Source organism: Condylura cristata, unplaced genomic scaffold, assembly GCF_000260355.1.
Source record: "Condylura cristata isolate star-nosed mole 26May11 unplaced genomic scaffold, ConCri1.0 scaffold00045, whole genome shotgun sequence".
NCBI classification, from domain to species: domain Eukaryota; kingdom Metazoa; phylum Chordata; class Mammalia; order Eulipotyphla; family Talpidae; genus Condylura; species Condylura cristata.
Genome location: NW_004567146.1, coordinates 1,246,849 through 1,261,144, shown reverse-complemented (window position 1 = coordinate 1,261,144; position 14,296 = coordinate 1,246,849). Strand labels below are relative to the sequence as shown.

Sequence of the window (14,296 nt, the reverse complement as noted above, 5' to 3'; positions counted from 1 at the left end):
CCCCGGGAATGACCCGGAAGTCCCAGCCGGCGCCCTTTTCTCCCCGAGAGCCTCAGGTGAGCGAAACCGAGGGTGGCTGACCCTCTCCTGCCTTTTCGTGCTCTTCCTCCAGGCGGCGCGCTAGCCCATCCAGACCGGTTCATTTTCCCAAGTCCTGGTGAGTGGAGGGTGCCCCTGGGGCGCCCGCGGGCGGTCGGGAGGGAGGCCCCAAGACAAAGATACTCTTTTCCCTGCTTCCTGTAGTACCTACTACAGTTTTAGTGTGGAGATCATCCCCCCTTTACAGATGGGAAACTGAGGCCCAATGTGGGTGCAACCCCCGTGGTTGGTCCGTGTTGTTTTGTTTTGCTGAATATGTGACTCCTGAAGCTCCCAGGCCCTTGAGGCCTCAAGTCTGGAGAGGGATGGGACGCTAAGGAACTCTATCAGTGTCCCGCCATTCTTCTCTCTCCAGCCTGTGAGGACCCCCCAGCAGTGCTTCTGGAAGTGCAGGGCACCTTACAGAGGCCCCTGGGGCGGGACAGCCGAAGCGCCCCTGCCAACTGCACCTGGCTCATCCTGGGCAGCAAGGAGCAAACTGTAACAGTCAGGTGAGCATCAGGCAAGACCCTATTCCTCTACCCAACCCTGGGCCCCACCATCAGAGGATTGCCTTCGGGGATCATCACTTCACTGTGGAATCTCCTTTCCCGTCAGTAGGAGAACAGTAGTTGATTTGACCTGGTTTGTCCTAAAAGCTCAGTTGGTTCTGGGCCAGACACAGTGAATTGAAGCTGGGCTGGGCAGACATTCAGGGGGGATCCTTATCATCCTTGAAGGACAAAAGTCACTCTAGAAACTGTCCTGGGGCTTCAAGATGACTCCTCTGAGGAGTCCTTCCGTTCATTGTACTTTCTTTTTTTCTTTTTTTCTTTTTTTTTTAAGGTTTATCTTTATTTATGGGGCCTCCCTGGTAGTGCAGGAGGTTAAGTTGCAGCACTGTGAAGCTATCTGCAGCTACTGCAGCATGAGTTTGATCTGGGCCAGGGAGGTCTAAACAAATTAGATAGATTTATTTATATATAAGAGAGCTGAGGTACAAGCCAGAGGGGGTGGGAAGTGAGAGGATTCACCAGAGAAAGAGTGGGGAGATTCACTGAAATACACTGCTGAGGGGAGCAGCAGGCAAGACAGGAGAGGTCTGCTGTGCCATGTGGGTCAGCTCCTCATGATGCAGCAGCGGGTAGCTTTATAGCACCAACACTTGAACCCCTGCACCACCGGGGAGGCCTATCATTTCTTGCTTGGGACTCAGAGTTATTTATCAGCTTAGAACTTTTCTTAGCCTCCCCAGATCTTTAAAACATTCCAGGTCTCCCTGGGTTCCTTTGACAGTGGGCTGCAGCTTGATACAAATACTTGACTATTTGTATCATACAGTTCACTTCCCCTGAGTTTACTCACAAAGTGGCAGGTGAAGGGAGCAGGCAGACAGAGAGCGGGTGTTGGGCATAGCAGTAAGAACGCCATGGGATCACAGGTCTCACCAGTGGACCCTGGGGAGGGGAGAGTGGGTTCTCGTTAATTGACTATATGCTGATGGCCACTTATTATGAATGCTGTACTTAAATGACAATGCTACAACAACTGGAAGTCAATAAATCTGTTCTGAACCCAGCCTCTGAACACAAGTCAGTCTTACCACGGTCCTGGATTGTATCTTAGTCTGATGGTACCACTCGCCATGAGACTCTCACCATTGCCTACAAAGGAATTTGATTGACTAAAGTTTTGTTTTAGCTTTTTGGATTGTGATATAAACAGGTGTTTGTGCTTCTTAGGGAAGAGGGATCTGACAGCATTTGGGGGAAAGTAGCCAACAGTGATAAGGAATATGTCCTGCTTTCCTCAACCTCTCTAGGTTCCAAAAACTGCACCTGGCCTGTGGCTCAGAGCGCTTAATCCTACGGTCCCCTCTCCAGCCATTGATCTCCCTGTGTGAGGCACCTGCCAGCCCTCTGCAGCTGCCAGGTGGTAACGTCACCATCACCTACAGCTATGTTGGGGCCAGAGCACCCATGGGCCAGGGTTTCCTGCTCTCCTACAACCAAGGTGAGCTGGACTGGGATGTCCATGGAGGCCTCAAAACAAGCAGTGCAAACCAGAGGGAGGGGAGGATCCTGCCAAATCCATTGCTCACAGCTCCTCTCCATAATGCCTCTGCAGATTGGTTGATATGCCTGCAAGAAGAATTCCAGTGCCTGAACCACCGCTGTGTGCCCTTGACCCAGCGCTGTGATGGATTTGACGCCTGTGGTGATGGCTCTGATGAGGCTGGCTGCAGCTCTGACCCCTTCCCTGACCTGACCCCAGCTCCTGGCCCCATTCTATCTTGTAATCACACCTTGGAAGATTTCTATGGGGTGTTCTCTTCCCCTGGATATTCACACATGGCCTCAGCCTCCCACCCCCAGTCCTGCCTCTGGCTGCTGGACCCCCATGATGGTCGGCGCCTGGCTGTGCGCTTCACAGCCCTGGACCTGGGCTATGGAGATGCAGTGCATGTGTATGATGGCCCTGGGCCTCCCGAAACCCCTCGGTTGCTGCGCAGCCTCACACACTTCAGCAATGGCAAGGCTGTCACCGTGGAGACATTGTCGGGACAGGCCATTGTGGCCTATCATTCAGTTGCTTGGAGCAGTGGTCGGGGCTTCAATGCGACCTACCATGTGCGGGGCTACTGCTTGCCTTGGGACCAACCCTGCGGCTTAGGTGCTGGTCTGGGGGCTAGTGAGGGCCTAGGTGAGCGCTGCTACAGTGAGGCACAGCGCTGTGATGGCTCATGGGACTGTGCCGATGGCACAGATGAGGAGAACTGCCCCAGCTGCCCACCCGGACACTTCCCCTGTGGGGCTGCCGGCACACCTGGTGCTACAGCCTGCTACCTGCCTGCTGACCGCTGCAACTACCAGACCTTCTGTGCAGATGGGGCAGATGAGAGACGCTGCCGGCACTGCCAGCCTGGCAACTTCCGATGCCGGGATGAGAAGTGTGTGTATGAGACGTGGGTGTGTGATGGGCAGCCGGACTGTGCCGACGGCAGCGATGAGTGGGATTGCTCCTATGCCCTGCCCCGCAAGGTCATTACGGCAGCAGTCATCGGCAGCCTGGTGTGTGGCTTGCTGCTGGTCATTGCCCTGGGCTGCACCTGCAAACTCTATGCCATTCGTACCCAGGAGTACAGGTTAGTGGGAGTGGTAGGCTGTCAAGGAGGGGGTTGGGGGTGGGACAGGACCCATACAGCTAAGGGAGACCATCAGGGTGCCCACATTGGGGATGGATGCTGGTGACCAGCTACGGGTTGGCTCACAGGATTGCCTAGATCGCTTTCTGGGGTTCTCTAAAGAAGAACAAGCCTAGATCCTGAAAGTAATCTCAAAGAAAGGGGATCTCTGTGACTCCAGGGAAAACCTTGGCCACACTCCCTGCGTCCTGGCCTGGGTGTGGAGGAAGGAGGCCTGTCCAGACTAGGACAGGGTGCTCTGGCCAGGACGCCTGTGACCGCAGTCCTCATTCCTTCCAGCATCTTTGCCCCCCTCTCCCGAATGGAGGCTGAGATTGTGCAGCAGCAGGCACCGCCCTCCTATGGACAGCTCATTGCCCAAGGTGCCATCCCACCTGTGGAGGACTTCCCTACAGAGAACCCAAATGACGTAAGTCACCCTCCAGGCCCACACTGTGGCCCTGCCATTGTATTCTCTCTCTTTTTTTGGTAAAGATTATTTATGCATACAAGAATTGGGGTATAAGCCAAAGGTGTGGGAGGGTAAAGGTGAGAGGATTCACCAGAGACAGTGGGGAACAGAACAGGCAGACTGACAGAAATACACTGCCTAGGGGAGCAGTGGGCGGGTCAGGAGAGGTCTGCTGTGCCATGTGGGTCAGCTCCCTGGCTGGGGATCAAAGTTGTGCCTCAGTGGCTGCCGATAGCTTCATAGTGCGGAGCTTTAACCCGCTGCACCACCAGGGAGGGCCCTGTACCCTTCTTTTAGGCACCTGGCCTTCCTACCTCTCTGACTCTGACATCTGCTTACTCTTGCAGAACTCAGTACTGGGCAACCTGCGTTCCCTGCTACAGATTTTGCGCCAGGATATGACGCCAGGGGGTGCCTCGGGCACCCGCCGCCGCCAACGTGGCCGCTCTGTACGCCGCCTGGTACGCCGTCTCCGCCGCTGGGGCCTGCTTCCTAGAACCAGCCCCCAAGTCCGAACCCCTGACAGCAGATCCCATGTCACACCTTCGGCCACTCCCCCAGAGGGCCTAGATAGTAGCACTGGTCCGGCCCTTGAGGGTGGGGCCGTGGGTGGGCAGGACGGGGAACAGGCACCCCCATTGCCTGTCAAGGCTCCCCTCCCATCTGCCAGTGCTTCTCCAGCCCTCCCCACTGTCCCTGAGGCCCCAGTGCCTCTGCCCGCAGTACCTCTGGAGCCATCACTGCTGTCCGGAGTGGTGCAGGCCCTGCGAGGCCGCCTCCTGCCCAACCTGCGGCCCCCAGGACCAATTCGGACCCCACCTGGACCCCACACAACAGTTCTGCCCCCAGAAGACGAGGATGATGTGCTGCTAGTGCCACTGGCTGAGCCAGAGGTCTGGGTGGTCGAGGCAGAGGATGAGCCACTGCTCGCCTGAGGGAACCTGCTCTCCTGGGCACTGTAGGCATAGGCAACAGCCCTTCAGAGGGTGATACAGCTTCCCTGCCATACTTCTTCCCAGTCCCTCACCTGAGGGGACTGGTGAACCTCCGTCGACCCTCTGTAGCTGCAGGAAAGCTAGGGAGAGGGCTCACACACAGCCCCTGCTGCACATGGTGGGACCTCAGTCTCCACCTCCTTCCACACCACCACCATTTGTTTCTCAAAAGTAAAATCCTCGAACGGTCCTAGGCCTGGACACTCCAGCCTTGCCAAACCCCACCCAAAAGTGGCCTTAAGCACCAGAATGCCAATTGGCTAGAGACCTTCAGCCCCCAAGGGGAGGATATGGGCAGGGTCTGAGGTTTTGCCAACCATGATCCCTCATAAAGGGTTTGGCTCATATAAAGAGCACAACAAATGCTTTTGTCCGATAGCTAGGTCATTGCCTAGGAAGTCAAGGTTGAAAATAAAGAAATCAGAGCCTGAGCCCTGCCTCTCGACCTTTCTCCCCAGCTCAGTTTATGCTCACTTTTCTTTCCTCCTCCCTATGGAAACCTTCTCTTCCTATTCATCGTCTAGCCACCTGCCTTGACTTTTACTTCCTTACCACTGAGGAGGTAAGAAAACTATAGGAACCCCCAAAGACAAACCTTCTCTACTTACAGCCCAGCCTCAATTCTACAGTGACTGACACCATGGGTAGCACCAAGCCTTTTTACTCACTGCCAGGCCAGAAGCCTGGTGAGCCAGCTGGGCCCTGCAGCCGGGAAGGCTCCCATTTATGGCGTGCTCTCAGCACAGATCACAGGAGCAGACTGTCCCCGATGGAACACAGGGCCCATGACTCCTGCCCTCCACCACTGCTGAGCACTTACAGTCTGTTCTAGGCAGACAGATGAGCTCTCAGTCAGGATGCCTCAAAGTAGGCAAATATGAATCAAGAGAAAAATCACAAACATTCAGGGTGTAAAGATGCCGGCATCACCTTAGCCAAATCCAAGAGGCCTGGGAAGAGTGTTCAAGCTAGATTCTAATGAATTTTGACAGTCTTTGGAATAGAGTTGTGAGTTCTAGGCCAAATGAGAGTCCATAGGGGAAGCAAGCTTAGCAGATGTGAGGGAGTGGGCTCTTGGTCCTGGAGCTCTGAAAAAAGAGGGCCACAGCAGCAGCAAGAATGGAAAGGGTCAGGAAGAAGGGTTTATCTGAGAAATTGAAAACAAACTCTGGTAAACATGGTGGCAAGCCATCTAGAGAGTGAAAGGAAACCCAGTGCTATGGAGATAGCGGTTTGGCGGGGCTGTGCATGGATTCCCAAGAGCAGAGTTAAGGTAGCCCCTGACCCAGTCTGCAGGGCGCAAAGTTCCCCTTCAGATGGGCACTTACCCTTTCTGCCTAGCCGAGCCATTCCATTGATGACACACAGAATCTTCATGTCATTATTGATTCCTTGTTTCCTCTTTCCCAGGGAAGCCTAGGGAAGGGGTGCATTTAACATCTTGGCTCTGGGTAGACAAGCTTCTTTCTCTCCAGACCCTCACCTGAGATTGGGGAAAGGTCTTCAGAGATCCTGCCCCTTACATACAGGTCTTCCTTTGGGGCTTCCTTCCCAAATGCAAATAGTTCCTGGGTCTCACCTATGGAGCAGGGGGTTCCCTCCCAATGGCTCCATCTCCAGACCTTTGCCCTGTCCCTAGCTTCTTGCACCACAGTCACATCAAAACATTCAGCTTCATATCCTTATTCCTTGTAGTGTCCAGTTCTTTTCCCTCTAAAGGGGGTGGGAGTGGGGGGAAGTGGTGTCTTGTAACTTGAAAGCAGATAAAGTTTTAAGCTTAAAGAATGTTCTCAATATGGAATGCCAGAGAGAGGACCTGAGGGAAGAGTTCACTAGGAAGGCTTCTGCCCATACGGTAATGGGCCTGGGGGAAGTTTTGAGGTACACTTTGCAGGTGCAAGCAGTGACACCACTTCTGTCTGCTGAGTTGGAGAAGGGGGTTGGCCTGTGGGGCAGTATAAGGAAACTAAGTCCTACCTACTTGAGGGCGGGACAGTGGGAGCAGTCACACAAGTTACTTTTCGCCATGGCCCCAGAAATAGAAATGAGGAAACTTCATATCCTATCTGGAGAAATACTAGTATCCACAGGGCCCAATATTAGGGTATCCCTATACCCTATGACTTGGGGCACTGGGGTAGGTGTTGCTCATAGCACAAAAAAGTAAAAGACAAATCAGGCTAAGAATCAGCAGATATCAAACTCAGGAGCAGATCTTGAGCCTAAGTCAACTCCAGGCCCTATTGGGAGGGGAGAAGTTCCCCTAGCTATGTAGCCTGAGGCTGTGGGAGCATCAAATCCTCAGGCAAACTGCTAAATGCCAGATCTTTTTTAAAAAATACTTTATTTACTTATTATTCCATAGAAGAACTAGGATGTAGGCCAGAGGTGTGGGGGTGTGTGTGAGAGGATTCACCAGAGACAGACTGGGAAGCCAAGCAGGCAGATTTACTGAAATACACTGCTGAGGAGAGCAGCAGGCCGAAACAGGAGAGGCCTGTTGTGCCATGTAGGTCAGCTCCCCAGCCGGCTAGGGATCGAACTCAGGCCACCACCACAGTGACAGCACTGAGATTTAACCCCTAGGCCTTCAGGGAGGCCCCTAAATGCCAGGTCTTTTATCACATAGAACTAACCCTTAAGTTATGCCTTGGGCATCATAACCCCCCGATTAACAGGTTCAAAAGCAGTTTCAGAGAAGTTTCAGGATTAGATCAGTCCTGAGAGGCAGATTTAAACCTGAGAGGTCTCAGTTCTAAAATCTCACCCTTACCCCAAAATTCTGCAGAACTTCCCCTTCCACGGGGAGGGATACAAGTGGGTGCACAATGGGATAACATTCCCAGCCCTCTCCTATTTGTGGGATGAAGGTGATGGTTGTTCACCTAGATTGAGGCTCTAGAATGAGGACCAACAGAAATCAAGGTCAAGAGTCCTTGTGGGGGTCTGCAGATCCTGGTTCATACTATTTGAGATGAATCCAACTACCTAAGTGAGCTTTCCAGATACATAGAGCTCTGTTTTAAAGTGTAATTCAAGACGCTTAAAATTTCACCTTGAAAGGTAGTTATTTGAAAACATTACACTCATACAGTGCATCTGCAATTTAATACAGATTGCCCTGGATAGCTGAGGGTCATTCATAGAAACCAGTGACTTCTCTGCAGCAGCATTTTCAGAACAGCTCTAGCAGTGTTAGGGAAGCTGTTTGCCTTTATGCCAAGTGACCTTCGACCACTTCTTAAACACTTAGGATGGCTTTGAAATTGTTGTGGCATTACCCTGGCTACCAGGCTAGCAGGTCACTTGCTGCTGTAAATGTGCTTCTAACCTGTGTGTCCAGGAGCACACAATTAAAATTGTGAGTAAAGCTAAATCTGCTGGGGTTGAGGTCTGCAGAGTATCCAGTGAATAGAGGGTGTGAATATTCTAGCTGTTCAGGTTCTTTTCTGCTATCTCTGGACCCCATAGTGTTACCTTGTAGGTGACTTCCAGGTAACTCAGGTGTCATTGCACCTTTGTCCCAAGATTGCTATTTGCCTTTTCAATTAGAAAAGCACCCAGGGGACCTCCCTGGTGCAGGACAGGGTAAAGCTCAGTACTATGAGGCTACCCACAGCCACTGCAGCTCAAGTTCCCCAGCCAGGGAGCCAACCTGAATGGCACAAGCAGACCTCTCCTGACCTGCCCACTGCTCCCTTCAGCAGTGTATTTCAGTAGATCATCTGCCTGTTCTGCTCCCCACTCTGGTGAATCCTCTCACTGCACCCCTGCACACACACACACCTCTGACCTGTACTCCAGTTCTTGTATGCATAAACAAATACATCTCTTCTTTAAAAAATAGAAAAGCACTGAATTCTGCTCCCCACTCTATCTCTGGTGAATCCTCCCACCCCCCACATCTCTGGACTAGAATCCCAGTTCTACTAAAAAAAATAAATAAACCCCAAGATTGTAATATTGTCCCAAGTAATAGCAGACAGTTGGAATATTCAATAAATGAAAGAGATCACAGCACAGAGATGAAAAGCAGTCCTTGACACTGGAAAGATCTGGGAGGGACTCAGCGTCCATTTTCCAGCTGCATGCATGATTGATGTGGGGGCAGGTCACCCACCTGCCACTCTGAACCTTAGGGTCATGAGGATGAAAGGAGGTAATAACAAGAGGGTGCTTAGCACACACCTAGCAAAAGTGGTATGGGAAGACGTAAGTTAGTATGTGTGTTTCGGTGCCAGCAGGTGTCAGAAAGAAAAACAAGAGCCTGAAGGAAGGGAACTGGGCAGTAAAGCAGTCTCCCACCCTGGTCTCCCACAAAGAGGTAGAGACTGCACTGTGTCTGCCTCTTGGAGCCCAGAAGGCCTGGTGGATGCCCAGGGCAATAGCTTCCCTATCCTCCCCTCCCCCCCCCTTGGGATTAGAACTTCTAGAAGGCTGTCTTGTCTCCCACCTCTCCTTAAGATAGAAGGGAAGGGAGAATGGGAGGAAATCCTCACACCACTTGCAGCAACCTCAATCTAGTGACAAAATAAAATTACTCAAGCAAAGCAGCCATCTCTAACCCTCAACAACTGCCTAGGAGCCAGGCTGGGAAATGGCAGTTTGTTGGGTCAGCCCAGCAGGAGTATGGGGAAGGAAAGCTTGGCCGGAGCTTGGTGGCAGGGTGGCTTTACCATCCCCCACATGCGTACCTTTTGTTTGCCTTACAGATCAGCTTTCAGTTTTTATTCTTTCTGCCTTTAGCTCCTCCACTTAGCACTGAGCACCCACCTGGGTTGGACACCGGGCTGGGGGCAGGGAATACACAACAAGTCCTGGCTCCTAGAGAAAGACCCTGCCTCCGTCCCCTCCCACCCACATCATCCTCACTTCCTTCACCCACTGACCCTTCGCCCCACTTCTCTGAACCTCTCTCTTCTACCCCTCAGACTTTGTTCTTTTCACGTCTTAACCAGACTCCGCAAAGTGTGTGCTCCCAGAGGGAAGCGACACAAAGGAAAGGGGTGGGCAGAAAGGAGGGAATCCCGCTGACATCACTGCTCATTAGCATGTGTGACCTCATTAGAGGGCGGGGCGATTTCCCCAGGTGTCTAGGGGGGAGTATGTGGGGAGGGTGGTATTAAAGGGAAAAGCTGACAGTGCTGCTGAGTGAGGGAACGGGTGCTGCAAGCAGACAGCACACGCACATCGATGCACACAGACACTGACATGGACACGGACACAGAAACCACAGCACTCTGTCCCTCCGGCAGCCACCAGGCTTCCCCGCCAGGGACTCCCAGACCAGGTAAGGCAGAGCGGAGCAGGTTCTGGCTGAATCGTTGAGGGTGGGAGCTGAAGCTTTGGTGGAGAGGTCAGAACTAGGGATTAAAGACGCTTGAACCCAAACAGAAGAGAAGAGCAACTTAGGAAGTGGATACCCCTCCTACTCCCTCCCCCCCCCCCACCGCATCACACCACACACCTTAGGCTGGGAGAGGGTGAGGGGAGGAGAGGAGAGCTGCCTAGTGCCCCCTCCCCCATCTCACCCAGGCTTGGCTTCCCGGGGCCTGGCCCCTAGGTCAGCCGCATTCCCCGGAGGCTGGGCCGGTTGGAGGGGAGGGAGACCGGGAAGGGGCAGCCCACAAGCCTGGGAAGCACCGGGGGCTACCCTGGGGACCTGTTGTAAGGGTTTCTCTGGCTCCTGGAGGCCTTGGCTGCCAGCCAAGTATTGATCCTGGGCTATTTGCAGCCTCTCTCCATCCCCCTTTGTTGTGTCTGTCTTCCTCCTCCAGTTACCCTGACCCATGCATTGTCACTCTTCCTCTTGCTCCTGCTTGCTCTCTCACTCCCACCCTCTACCTCGCCATGAATATAATATTCTCTCGGACTCCCAGGCACAGCCAGGGATGCAGAAGGGTTCTCACACACAATCTGCACGGGGGGATGCTCACTCACAGGGCCACGGGAAAGGCAGCCCCTCTTACACACACACCCACGGACACCCGACACACCGTCTCAAAATGCAAAGGCTTCCCTGGAAACCGGCTCCTTGCAAAGTTTTTGACTCTACCAGTATCCACCCCCCAGGAGGAGGCAGGTTTGGGCTCACATGCCCTGTGCCCCTCCCCAGTGTGGGGATTACTGGTGCAGGAAGCAGCAGAGAGGGCACCTCTTGGAGGAAGGAGGAGCAGCCCTGGGGCCAGAGGCCTAGTCTGGGGGTGTGCCTGTGTGTCAGTGTGAAGTGTGAGTGGGTGTGCAAGCCTGCGTATAGGTACCTCCCCTGCAAGGAGAATGTTTTGCACAGGCTGTGGTTGGAATCATATTGGACAAGCTGTTGGGTCAGTTCCTTGCAGCCCCATGAATTCAGGGACAGTTCAGTGTAAGAAGTCGGACCAAAGATTCTCAGCTACCTCTGGGTCATGGTCATCAGCTGAGCCTGGCTGGGCCTCTAAAGACAGAGCAGCCAGCACTGAGCCCTGGGCAGATGGCTGGGCATTCCCCACTCATAGCTTCCGTTTCTTTGTTTGCCCTTCCCCCCCAGAAACAGATGCCACACTGCTAAAGAAGCCAGAGAAACTGTTGGCAGGGTTGGACCTGGGTGGACCATCCCCTACTCCAGGGGCCCCCCGAAGAAGAGGCAGTATGCCTGTGCCCTACAAGCACCAGCTGCGACGGGGCCAGGCTGTAGATGAACTTGACTGGCCACCTCAAGCCTCGTCCTCTGGCTCTTCTGACTCCTTGGGCTCAGGAGAGGCAGCGCCCACCCAAAAGGATGCCATTTTCAAGGTCATGCTGGTGGGGGAGAGCGGCGTGGGAAAGAGCACGCTGGCAGGCACTTTTGGTGGTCTCCAGGGAGACAGTGCTCATGAGCCAGAGAACCCAGGTATTTGGGGAGCCCTGAAAGGACTGACAGTACTCTGGAGACCTAGTTAGGTCTGGAAGATCTCAAGGCATGAGCAGCCCCTGGAGGCCAGACCCTAAGAGAAGTTTCTCCAATGCTTTCCGTAGCTATGCTCCCTATAGGGGGAGGGGGTGGTCCCTGAGGCCTGGCTACCAGGTGTCACAAGTGTTCCAGAGCTCTGATGGGCTCTATTCTCTGGATTTCCCAACAGAGGATACCTATGAGAGACGCATCATGGTGGATAAGGAGGAAGTTACTCTAGTTGTTTATGACATCTGGGAACAGGTGAGAACTCAGATGTGGCTGTAAGCAGGTAATGAAATCTGGGAGAGCTGGGGAAGGGCAAAGTCTGGTGGGACTGCAGGCTCTGGCTCCAGTATGTACCTTTCACAGTATCCTCTGAGGGAGCAAGGCTGGTACCAATGTACACGCCAGGGCTTTGAGAGTCGCTGTCTTTCCAGGATCTTCTCGCCTGGAAGAAAGTCAGGATCTGAGTTTGACAAACCTTGCAGATACAAGCCAGGCTGAACATTGAAATTTATCCCATCCATTGTTCAACCTGGAGGAGTCTGATCTGACAGGATAAGAGCTTGGGTCTCGGTAGTATTAGGGAAAGGGAGGGAAAGAAGATTCCGGAATATTTGGGTATCAATCGTTACGATGCAGCAATCAGAGGCTAGATTACATACACTTGGAAAGCATTCACTTTTTTTTTTTTTTTTTTTTTTACATTTTTAAAGGATGGGTTTATTAGGACAAGGAGAAAGAAAATGAGTGTCGCCTTCACAGCCACAGGCAGGCAGAGCACTGCCAGGCAGAAATTGTACTGATTAAGTATTTGGCATTCATTTTTAATTAAAAGTTTAAGCATAAGAAAGTAGGATGGGTTAACCCAGTCTATGATCCTGTGCTCCTAATTCTCTCTGTGGGGTTTCATTTACTAATCTATCCTCCTCCACACACACACTGGGTATGAAGATTCTACCATTAAATAGCTCTGCTGTCCTAAGCAGGAAATTTCTCCCTCATGTCTCTGGGTCTTCATTCCTGATGTGGAGGTGCTGGACAGGTTCTCCCAGGCTTCTGTCCTGATACTCTACAACTCTGCCCATCTGCAGGGGGATGCAGGGGGGTGGCTGCGGGACCACTGCCTTCAGACCGGGGATGCCTTTCTCATCGTCTTCTCAGTCACTGACCGAAGGAGCTTCTCCAAAGTTCCAGAGACCCTACTTCGCCTCAGGGCTGGGAGGCCCCACCATGACCTGCCTGTCATAATCGTTGGGAACAAGAGCGACCTGGCCCGCTCCCGGGAGGTCTCACTGGAGGGTGTGTATACTGAACCTCATCCATCTTGCAGTATCTGGGACACTTCCTTCCCAGTCACCTCTTCTCCCTACAGCCTTTAAAAACCTTCCAGGATGCACAAACTCAGTTTCATTTAGCTCCAGGCTAAGGGTAGACTCTCAATACCCTTGTCTAGGGGGTGGCAGAACCCCAGCCGTCCCCTGGGCTCTTTTCCATGACACCTTTCTCCCTCCCACCCAGGAGGCTACCACTTCTTTGCAAGTGATCCCTGCCTGGTTCTCTCAGTTTCCAGATTCACTTCCCCCCTTGGGTAGCTCCCCAGACCCATCCCTGGGCCTTTTCCTTCCCACAGAGGGCCGCCACCTGGCAGGGACACTGAGCTGCAAACACATCGAGACGTCTGCTGCTCTGCACCACAACACGAGGGAGCTCTTCGAAGGCGCTGTGCGCCAGATCCGGCTGCGGCGGGGTCGGAGCCACCTGGGGGGCCAGCGGCCGGAGTCGGGCAGTCCTGAGGGCCCCGCGCCGCCCACGCGCCGGGAGAGCCTCACCAAGAAGGCGAAGCGCTTCCTTGCCAACCTAGTGCCGCGCAATGCCAAGTTCTTAAAGCAGCGCTCTAGGTCCTGTCACGACCTTTCCGTGCTCTGAGCTGCGGTCGCCATGGTCACCGCGGTCGCCATGGTCACCGCGGCCTCTGTTCGCCCCCTTCGCCCCGCCCCGCCCTGCCCTGTCCGGCTTCCTTTGTGAAGACCGTCTAGAAAACCAAAAACTCCCAGGATGCCCTGGCGTGCCTGCGGAGGGGGCTGTCCCCCACCCCTGCCACCACGCGTCCTCAATACCTCTGGGCCCCAGAACGCCTGGAAGCCGGGGACGCAGACCTGTAGGGGGCGGCAGGTCTGGAAGGAAATAGTTCTGCAAGGTGTTTTGTTTCTTAATTTGCACCTGACCACCTCTTCTGTAAAGAAGCGGGAACTGGAGAATTGCTTTGTAGCTCCTTTACAGCTGTCCATCTTTGTACTCTGCACAAATAAGCCTCACCTTTAAGAGATTCATAAAGGTAAAGACGTGGATATCGTTCCCAGAGACTCTGCCCTTAACATTCCGGCTTTATCTGCTGTATCAGTCCACTTTACCTTTAAGAAGTCCTTAAAGTCAAGGGCCTGGAAGTGCCATTTTTGAGAACTGATTCTGTGACCTGCCATTATACCGTTATACCACTGCACTTCCCCTTTAAGGTTATTAAAAGTAAGGTGTGGACAGACTTTCTGCCTTCAGCTGTGCAGAGTGAAGAGCCAGCTGGTGGTAACTCCCCTTTGGCTTGGCCCCGGAGGCACCGCAAGGGGGCCACCCTTACCTTTTCAATAAAGAATTTTTCT

At 53.2% G+C, this 14,296-nt stretch overlaps 2 protein-coding genes across 2 annotated transcripts in view; both read left to right on the top strand.

Moving 5' to 3' along the window:
• Nucleotides 1-5,600, top strand: part of LRP10 (low density lipoprotein receptor-related protein 10) — a 6,624-nt gene extending 1,024 nt beyond the window's left edge. Inside the window, exons 2-7 of the mRNA XM_004694659.2 lie at nt 72-157; nt 455-590; nt 1,901-2,091; nt 2,206-3,223; nt 3,563-3,692; nt 4,082-5,600. Of these exons, the coding sequence (XP_004694716.2) occupies nt 72-157; nt 455-590; nt 1,901-2,091; nt 2,206-3,223; nt 3,563-3,692; nt 4,082-4,669 (2,149 nt within the window). The 3' untranslated portion in view covers nt 4,670-5,600. The remainder of the gene's footprint in view (nt 1-71; nt 158-454; nt 591-1,900; nt 2,092-2,205; nt 3,224-3,562; nt 3,693-4,081) is intronic.
• A 4,243-nt stretch (nt 5,601-9,843) lies between these two features.
• On the top strand, nt 9,844-14,296 carry REM2 (RAS (RAD and GEM)-like GTP binding 2). The gene is made up of 5 exons (XM_004694658.2): nt 9,844-10,019; nt 11,256-11,597; nt 11,827-11,900; nt 12,734-12,941; nt 13,273-14,296. The coding sequence occupies exons 1-5, from the start codon at nt 9,923-9,925 to the stop codon at nt 13,566-13,568; spliced, it is 1,017 nt and encodes a 338-aa protein (XP_004694715.1). The 5' UTR covers nt 9,844-9,922; the 3' UTR covers nt 13,569-14,296.

Excerpts from the sequence above, each read along its gene's own strand:
- REM2 (XM_004694658.2), top strand. The coding sequence starts at position 9,923 with ATGCACACAGACACTGACATGGACACGGACACAGAAACCACAGCACTC. Across the intron at positions 11,598-11,826 it reads TCATGAGCCAGAGAACCCAG|AGGATACCTATGAGAGACGC; the intron begins GTATTTGGGGAG and ends ATTTCCCAACAG. Across the intron at positions 11,901-12,733 it reads TTTATGACATCTGGGAACAG|GGGGATGCAGGGGGGTGGCT; the intron begins GTGAGAACTCAG and ends GCCCATCTGCAG.